The sequence below is a fragment of the Dermochelys coriacea genome, chromosome 14 (assembly GCF_009764565.3).
Source record: "Dermochelys coriacea isolate rDerCor1 chromosome 14, rDerCor1.pri.v4, whole genome shotgun sequence".
Lineage (NCBI taxonomy): Eukaryota > Metazoa > Chordata > Testudines > Dermochelyidae > Dermochelys > Dermochelys coriacea.
In genome coordinates, this window is record NC_050081.1 from 13336703 (window position 1) to 13346728 (window position 10026).

The 10026-nt window shown below is 42.1% G+C and overlaps 1 protein-coding gene across 1 annotated transcript; it reads right to left on the minus strand.

The window, feature by feature from the left end:
* Positions 1-3197: 3197 nt before the first annotated feature.
* WFIKKN2 (WAP, follistatin/kazal, immunoglobulin, kunitz and netrin domain containing 2) lies at positions 3198-9757 on the minus strand. The gene is made up of 2 exons (XM_038372188.2): positions 8337-9757; positions 3198-6827 (listed from the first exon to the last, which is right to left on the minus strand). The coding sequence occupies exons 1-2, from the start codon at positions 8535-8537 to the stop codon at positions 5316-5318; spliced, it is 1713 nt and encodes a 570-aa protein (XP_038228116.1). The 5' UTR covers positions 8538-9757; the 3' UTR covers positions 3198-5315.
* Between the last annotated feature and the right edge of the window lie 269 nt (positions 9758-10026).

The window sequence follows — 10026 nt, forward strand, 5'->3', positions numbered from 1 at the left end:
ACCATTGTATGGGTATGCAGCGGGGGAAGGGTTTCAAGGGGACTTTCCCCGGTGCACCCTATGCAAGGGTAAGCATCAATCAGAGTCTGGGAGCACAGGAACTACGTTCACTCTTTGCACCCCCCCTTGGCAGCACTATGCCCCAGAGGGCGACAAGAGGAGATGGGCCACATCCCCTCTGTATCCTGAGCAGTAGAGCTGGTGGGTAGGCCAGATGGAGCAGGCCATACCAAATCAAGGGGTGGGTAAACCAGAACACTTCTACATGCTGGCATAGGGACCGTGCCACCTGCACTCACACTGATGTGGTGCACCTCCACGCTGCTCACACTGCAGGCCAGATTTACTTACACAGTCTGTCCCTTAGCAACCAGAAACTGAATTATCCCATAATGCATGCCTGTATGGAGGAGAGGGGTGGAAACAATTAGGATAAATGCTGAATGTTATTTTTAATACTCATGTTTTTGCTCCATTTGATTTCAATGGAGCTATTCAAATGGAGCTTATAAGAAGTGGAAGGTTGGACATATGACCAGGGAAGAGTATAAAAATATTGCTCGGGCATGTAGGAAAGATATCAGGAGGGCCAAATCGCACCTGGAGCTGCAGCTAGCAAGAGATGTCAAGAGTAACAAGAAGGGTTTCTTCAGGTATGTTGGCAACAAGAAGAAAGCCAAGGAAAGTGTGGGCCCCTTACTGAATGAGGGAGGCAAGCTAGTGACAGAGGATGTGGAAAAAGCTAATGTACTCAGTGCTTTTTTTGCTTCTGTTTTCACTAACAAGGTCAGCTCCCAGACTGCTGTGCTGGGCAACACAAAATGGGGAAGAGATGGCCAGCCCTCTGTAGAGATAGAGGTGGTTAGGGACTATTTAGAAAAGCTGGACGTGCACAAGTCCATGGGGCCGGACGAATTGCATCCGAGAGTGCTGAAGGAATTGGCGGCTGTGATTGCAGAGCCCTTGGCCATTATCTTTGAAAACTCGTGGCGAACGGGGGAAGTCCCGGATGACTGGAAAAAGGCTAATGTAGTGCCCATCTTTAAAAAAGGGAAGAAGGAGGATCCTGGGAACTACAGGCCGGTCAGCCTCACCTCAGTCCCTGGAAAAATCATGGAGCAGGTCCTCAAAGAATCAATCCTGAAGCACTTAGAGGAGAGGAAAGTGATCAGGAACAGTCAGCATGGATTCACCAAGGGAAGGTCATGCCTGACTAATCTAATCGCCTTTTATGATGAGATTACTGGTTCTGTGGATGAAGGGAAAGCAGTGGATGTATTGTTTCTTGACTTTAGCAAAGCTTTTGACACGGTCTCCCACAGCATTCTTGTCAGCAAGTTAAGGAAGTATGGGCTGGATGAATGCACTATAAGGTGGGTAGAAAGCTGGCTAGATTGTCGGGCTCAACGGGTAGTGATCAATGGCTCCATGTCTAGTTGGCAGCCGGTGTCAAGTGGAGTGCCCCAGGGGTCGGTCCTGGGGCCCGTTTTGTTCAATATCTTCATAAATGATCTGGAGGATGGTGTGGATTGCACTCTCAGCAAATTTGCGGATGATACTAAACTGGGAGGAGTGGTAGATACGCTGGAGGGGAGGGATAGGATACAGAAGGACCTAGACAAATTGGAGGATTGGGCCAAAAGAAATCTAATGAGGTTCAATAAGGATAAGTGCAGGGTCCTGCACTTAGGATGGAAGAATCCAATGCACCGCTACAGACTAGGGACCGAATGGCTCGGCAGCAGTTCTGCGGAAAAGGACCTAGGGGTGACAGTGGACGAGAAGCTGGATATGAGTCAGCAGTGTGCCCTTGTTGCCAAGAAGGCCAATGGCATTTTGGGATGTATAAGTAGGGGCATAGCGAGCAGATCGAGGGACGTGATCGTTCCCCTCTATTCGACACTGGTGAGGCCTCATCTGGAGTACTGTGTCCAGTTTTGGGCCCCACACTACAGGAAGGATGTGGATAAATTGGAAAGAGTACAACGAAGGGCAACGAAAATGATTAGGGGTCTAGAGCACATGACTTATGAGGAGAGGCTGAGGGAGCTGGGATTGTTTAGTCTGCAGAAGAGAAGAATGAGGGGGGATTTGATAGCTGCTTTCAACTACCTGAAAGGGGGTTTCAAAGAGGATGGCTCTAGACTGTTCTCAATGGTAGCAGATGACAGAACGAGGAGTAATGGTCTCAAGTTGCAATGGGGGAGGTTTAGATTGGATATTAGGAAAAACTTTTTCACTAAGAGGGTGGTGAAACACTGGAATGCGTTACCTAGGGAGGTGGTAGAATCTCCTTCCTTAGAGGTTTTTAAGGTCAGGCTTGACAAAGCCCTGGCTGGGATGATTTAACTGGGACTTGGTCCTGCTTTGAGCAGGGGGTTGGACTAGATGACCTTCTGGGGTCCCTTCCAACCCTGATATTCTATGATTCTATGATTCTATGATTCATGGAATAAGGTAATCGGTGTTATCATTTTTATGATGCTGATTCATCAGTCCACTCCTATTCAGCAGAGTGCACTTTGCACACATGCACTTTATGCACATACTTAACTATTAGGTATGTGCTTAAGTCCCATTGACTTCAATGTGACCTAAGATTAAGCATGTGTTTAAGTGCTTTCCTGAATAGTGATCCTGAGATTGGTTCTGACACCAGATTTCAGGGCTTTAATTTACTACCTGAAGGCAGAAACAATTACCTGATATTTGCTACTCAGTACATTTTCACCTTTCAGAGTCTGTCTCCAGAGTCGTTTGATCATTCCCCTATTTGCAAAGAAATCCTCTAAGCTCCTGGAGAAAATAACTGTAGAAACCCAGCCTTTATTAAACATTCATACTTAAATTCCTTCATGTCATAAAAGGCGATTCAGTCTGGAAGAAATATGTCAGACCTTATTTCCTGGCTGCCTGAAAAATGACAAACAAGCTGCAGTAATGTTGGTGAATGACACACAGCAAAATTACCTACAGTAGGTGAAGAACTCCAGTGGAATGCAAAGCATGACAGACATTGGCATAGCCCAGCCCATAATACGATCATCACAGAAATATATGTAAATGTTATTACGTTTTTATTGTAATTCTTCTTACATCCATTGAAGAAAGAGACAACAAAAATCATACAGTTATTGTGCTGGACAATGTGCCGCAGTAAAGACTAATAGCACACTTGGCTTTTTAAAAATTTGGTAGCTAAGAAGAGCTTTAATACTGACTGTTTTTTGAAACTCTTCTATCAGGCTTTGCTTAAAATGTGCTTGTTGATGAATTGTATCCCAGACCAGGGTAAAACAAAAGGATTTGATTCTCACTTACACGAAAGCCCCTTTACACTGCTCAGAAGACTTAAGGAGGGGGTGATCTTTGAATGGCATCTTTAAGGCATCTTCATATTGCCAGAGTAGCGTAAAGGAGCCTTAGTGTAAATGAGTCAGGGCTATATTTAAAAGTTACGTCAGGCCATATTTAAAACATTCTTATTGGCCATTAAATTTCATCCTTGAAGTATTTGTTGCCACTTGCAAAATATACAATATATGTGGGCCTTAGGGATTAGGAGTCTCCAGTGAAGTGCTTAAACCCAGCATCTAAGCAGGTAAACTTTTTACATGGACTCCTCCATGTCTCATTCATAATCAGACCCAATATACACCTGTGTGTGTGGTGTGTGTGCGTGCGTGCATGCATGCGCATACCTTTTACCATCTGGAATGTAAGGCTTTAGCTATCTCCTGCTGGCTCTTGGATTAGCCAGTAGATGGCACCACAAAGTAATATTAACAACACCCTCTTACCTTTAAGCTAAAACATTTCTCGACCCAGACCATTGCTTGAACTGTTTTTTTGTGCAACAGTAGATGCTATTGCTGGAGCTCACTTAAACAACTGAACAAAGAGACTAGTAATAATGATAAGAATGACATCTGTAAGCATATACACTCATAATCTCAGTTCACTGACATTCCTTAACAGAGGCAGGGTATTTCTGAGATCACCCTTTTTGTTATTTCAAAATTGTGGATATGCAAATTTTACCTTTTAGACACATAAGTATTAGTAATGATAAATATTGTTTATACACACATGCATATTTCTTTCTCTTGCTGTATGTGTAATTATACATACACGTATATATAGTGGCCACATTTAGAATGTTTTAACTGATTTGAGAGAGATTTCCTATATATATAATGGGGAACACTGTTTAGAATGGGGGGAGTTCAGATTAATTGAAGCTTTTAAAGTGCACCCAATGTGTGTTTGTTTATGAATGTATCTATAATGTGTGTATACTGCTCTGTTTTTCTCTCTGTGTATGTCACATAATCGTTAGAATGTATATGGCACTTTTCTATCTTTAATTTTATTTGACTTCTATAATTCTACTCTATTACCTGGAAAATCAGGCATGTTAACATTTAAGCAATAGACCCCCACACATGCTCAGATGCAATGGCCTTCCAAAACTAAGATAGCAGACATCCCACTTCCAAAGACTCTTTACGTTAGCTTTACACCACATTTATTTAAAACAAAAATAGGAACGTGCATTGAAATGAGTGGTGTTGATGTTGGACTCAAAACATTGTGAAATTGTGGTTTTGGCTTTGGACATGTATTTGTTTTTGTGGCTATTAGACCCAGGATGATTGCCTAGTTTACGTCAATGTTTTTTTTCCCTTGAGTAAGGACTGCAGGGCTTGTATTCATTGTATTCAAAATTGGCACAATCCAGAGAAAATTCCTTTGTGGATTTCTATGAAAAGGTGAGCACATTCATAATGCATAGATTGACTTGACGTGTATAATTATAGTCAATATAGACAATAATTAACAGTTTTGTCTCTTGTCATGTACTTAATGTTACCATGAGGAAACAAAAGTTTGTGATTTATTTTTAATGATTTATCATAACATTTCCATGCTGTAAGTGAGATAGATTAATTGACAGTATGTGCAATTTAGCGGTGTATCAATTAGCTACGAAAACGCTACGAATTTGGTCCTTTATGTTGGAAACTACACAAGAATTATATAATTATTGCAGTAAATCAGCTAGTTAAATGGCAATTCTATATAAACAGGTTGATTTCAAAGTAAGATTAATAGCCATTCATTGATATTTTATGTGATTGCCAAAGAGCATACTACATTGTTGCTAAGAATCATTAATGGATTAAAATAAGGATTCTGCATATTACATACAATTTATCTTCAGACAGTAGCTTGTCTTTAGTTTCCACACTAGCCTTGCTTTTGTTAGCCCTATACAATACACAGAGCTGAAAGGCTGACTCACGTAAGTAAGGTTAGTGTAGTCCTAAGAATTCTTTCAGAAGCTCACAGGTTTTCTTGTGGATGACTTCACGGAGTTTTCGTACACGCCGGACACTGGAGATGCCCACAAAGCTGTCTGGCTGCAGGACGGCCATCCCATTGTGGACATCACCCATGATGATAAGCTGACCATCCACCGTGGTCATATTGGGGCATGGGCAGCTCCAGTCCATATTTAAAAGGGTGATTTCTAGAGGTTCCTTCCCCAGGAATTTTAATCCCATTTTTTCATCTTTTAGAATCTCCTCCACTGTCACCAAGGCATGTCCCGAGTCTTGATCTTCGGTTAGTTCCGTTATATGGCCCAGGATAACAAAGTCGCTTTTGCAGAAGCTCGTCACCAGCTTTTGGCGAGGTTTGCAGGCTTTGCAGTGCGTGTTCTTAGGGAAAGGGCACATCTCTTCGCAGGCCTCTTTGCTCTCAAAATTATTCTCATTGCCTCCGCAGCCACCATAAATGAAAGATTGGCATTGCTTTGTCAAACTGTTGTATGCCCATCTGGGTTCATAGGCTTTGCAATGACCTTGAAGGGCTGGCAGGTTGCAGATGTTGATTGGGCCATTCATACACGTTAACATACAGTTCTCATAGGTCTCAAAGTGGTTCAGGTTGCTATTACAGTTCCCATAGATGAATGTAAAACAGTTGTTTTTCTTTGCATCATAATACCACCTGGTCTGCTCTTCCCCACAGTCTTCGCTGTCTGGCTGCTTCAGACACTCATCGGTTGGGAAATGGGTTTTGTTTTGGGATGCTTCTTTTGATGTAGGTTCTCCTTTGACGACTGACAATGGGAAATCAACCCTGAGAAGGCCACCAATGTTTTTTGCAGTGCATGTGTAAATGCCTGCATCTTGCAGCTGGGTGTTGTAGATTACCAGCTGGGCAATGTTGGTAACCACGACATTCCCCCTGACATGATTCGGCCTCATAATGATTTTTTCCTTACTGTCTATTTGCTTCTCCCAAGTAATTTCTGGTTTGGGTCTGCCTGTGACATCGCAAAGAAAGCTAACGGTCTCTCCCACATACACTGACTGATGGACTGGATTGTTAACTAGAGCAGGTGGCAGGATATCAATGATGGTTGTCTCTGAATAGGCTGTGGTAGGGCGCACTGTAGTCTCTGGTGGGATAGGGCTGGTATTTGGCCAGGTCAGATGGTACCGACAAGTGACTACATTTAGAGTAATGCCTTTGGTGCAAGCTTCTGCATCCATATAACACTTGTTGTAATAGGTGAGTCCATCGGAGGCACAGGTAAAGCTGGGCTCTTTTTCACACCTATCTTTGCATTTGCATACAGGCTGTCCATCCCAAATATCACACTCTGAGCCTTGCTGGATACACATGAAACGGTCACAAGTTGCCTCTTTGGGCATCCCGACGGGTCCTTTCTTCCCCTTGATGTCCATGTACCGAGCTGCCACACAACTCTTTGTCCCACAGACATTAGGACAGCACTTCTCAAAGGTCTCGCATTCCTAAGACAAAACAAAACAACCAAACTGTTATTGGGATGGTTTATCATTTGAGAACTACAAACAGATGGAGAAATTCCTTCTTGTGGTGACAGGGTGCTCTTGTGGTTAAATCAAAGGGCTAGGCTCCAGAGGACGTGGGTTCTATTCCCAGTTCTGCTGAAGACATCTTGTATGACCTAAGGTAAGTCATTTCATTTATTTGAATCTCCACTTGCCCATCAGGAGTATAGGAATAGCATCACTTCTCTATCTCAGTGGGGATGCTGTGAGATTACATTAATAGGATTTGTCAAGTGTTTTGAGATCTTTGAATGGAAGGTGTGAGAAGGGCAATGTATCATTATTTCTAAGCATCTAAAGCCATAGTAAATCCTTCACAAAATCATATCGAACATTTGGTTATAGAAGTAACAGCAAACCCAAATGAATCCTCTTTTAGTGCCAAAGGACAAGCCTCCTGAAGTAAGAGCAGATGGAAAGTCTTATCATACGGTTATAGTCATTAATCCCTTTTATTGTCCTCAGAAGTATGTAGAGTATTATTTGGAATGCCCACAACTTTTGAAAGAGAGTAGTAATCATTCTTTAGCGTACCTGATGGTTGAATTTAAAAGGCAACTTAATATGCCATTGTAATCAGAAAAGTAATATAAAAATAACATCTTAATATATCAGCTCCTTTTTTGTCTTTAAACAATATCTGCTTAATTGACAATAAGTTTTTGCTACTTTTAGAACTGCAGAAATGATCCAGGTAGTGGAAAGTGAGCTGAATCTTTTCCTGCATCATGACTGTCCGCTTGGTTCTGACTGCAAAAATCTTTCCTGCTGGGGAAGTTGTAAGAATCAGGAAGAGCAAGCATGGATTTTCAGATGCCATTGAGTGGCTATGCGGGCAGTTTTAAAAATGACCTTTTGACTTGTAAGCTATGTGCATTTTGATCTGGGGGCATCATATGAGAGAACATCTGCATGGTTATTTTTACCATGTTATTTTTTGAACTACAGTCAGACATACGTTTCAAGTGTAGCAAAGTCTGGTGATGTGTATGCCAACCAATAGGCATCATACAGAACTCTCTCTTGGGAAACATAGCACTTGATGATGGCAGTGAAGAATGATGAGGTTGGTGAAAATGCTAAAATGCAGTGAGCTGGCCCAATAACATGTCAAATTCCCGAGTCTAAGCTGTTGAGGTTCTCTTTGGTCAGGCAGTGAGTGAGAAGGATGAACTATGAAAGCCACGTAGTCACAAAGTCATATGGTCAGTTAAAGAAGTGACTCCATTAAAATACCTCTTGACTTAACCAACAGGTCATCAAACATTTTTATAAACACAGTTTCAATTAAACACATGAGTTGTCTGGATTGGATCATGTACACATTATCAATGCTCTTCCATTTATAATTGAAATAGACTGCAACATCATGGAGTAAACAAACTAACAAGCCAACCAACAAAAACTCCATTTCCCATGACGAAGCATACAAAAATGTGCATCACTCACCAGGTCTGTATCACACTCTCTCTTGCAGGTGCTCTGGGCATCTACCCACAGATTGGGGTTCATCTCATTTGGACATATCCCAGCGTGAGAATACCGTATTGGAGGTAAAGCTTTACCCTCTAGGGGAACCTCCAGAAGCAACAGGACAGTGGTCTTCCCCAGCAAGATCCACATCCACCGAGTGAATAATGCCAACAACATCTCAGAACTTCTCCAGAGAAATGTCAACAATTGGGTTGGGTTTGGGTTTTTTTTGTGTGCCTTATATTTTCAAAGAAGTCCAAATCCACCTGTCCTCTATCAAACTTCCGCAGGTTTCCTTTCTGTCTTTGTTGGTAGTGCAGTCTGGTCTAGACCGCACTGGATTAAAGGTCTTAGGAAGCAACCCCTTATTTTAAGAGAAATGCTAATAGTCCGTACAGAGTTAGCGGTATTTATACCCTGCCTCCGTTTAACAAGTCGGAAAAGGTAAACTTGATTTCTTTGACAGGCACACGTTTCCTATATCCTGGTGGCAGTCAGGCAGATTTGTTGCAAGAAAAAAAAGCTGGAAAGAGTTTAAAAGGCTGGAACTGGCACGGTGGGACCCCAGCATGTTTCTGAATGCAAGGAGGCCTTCTTAACCCCTTTAGACCTAAAGTACTTCCCTACGCTAGGAATGGCATTTACTACTGAAAGAGTGCTTGTCTAAATAATATGAAGCCACAATCAGAGGGATTTCTGTACACTAAAGGAATACACAATCACGTGTTTAAAAGAACAACTAATAGGATTGAAGCAATTAAAGCTAGGATATCACATTTTAACAAAGGAAGCGGAAGGAAAAATAACATATTTAAACTTAGTATCTGCAAAACAATATGTCTTTGCTAATTGCCCCTGGACTCCTAAGCTTCTTTCTTTTTTGCAGCACTGGGATTTCCAGTGTGCTTTTTTTATACTGCACTCCAACCCCACCATCTAGCCATTAAAAGTTTCTCTGAATTCCTCCACATTTCATAAAAGTGAAATCGCATTGTACAGAGCTTTGCTGACCTCTTTAACAAAAAAAAAAAAAAGAAAAAGAAAAAAAAAGAGTAACAGTTCAACTCTATGGAAACCTACGTAAAGGAATGTACAGCATTTTTGCATAGGGGAAAAAATGCAATCCAGCTACGGTCATAGTTCCTTAATTATTACAGTAAGGGGCTGATCCTGCAAAATGCCGAACACCTGCCAAGAGCTAAAGGGGAGTCGTGGAAGTCCATGGGGGATGAGGTTGCTCAGCACTTTGTAGAATTAGACCCTTTTGGGGCAAGATTCTTGTCTTGCTTAGGACCTGATCCTGCAAGATCCTGAGCACTTGGGAGGCCCTTAACTCCCATTTGATTTCAGTGGCTGAGGAGGACTCTCAGGATATGCAAGATTGTACCCCTCTACCAGACTTAGTGTTGTAACCCCTTTGACTTCAGTTACGTTACTCCTGCTTTATGTTGCTGCTAATGAGAGCAGCATAAGGTCCTGTGTCAGTAGGTTTTTCTATGGGACTTACCACCCGGATGTAGTTTTTCAGTGTACAGTTGTGTCTGATTCTCCTCTTGCTTACACTGGTTTCACACCAATCGAACGCGATCTCTGTGGTGTTACTCCTGAATATAGGCAAGCTGCCCAGTAAACACAGGGTCTGCTCTTCAGCTTTTGTACATCAGCA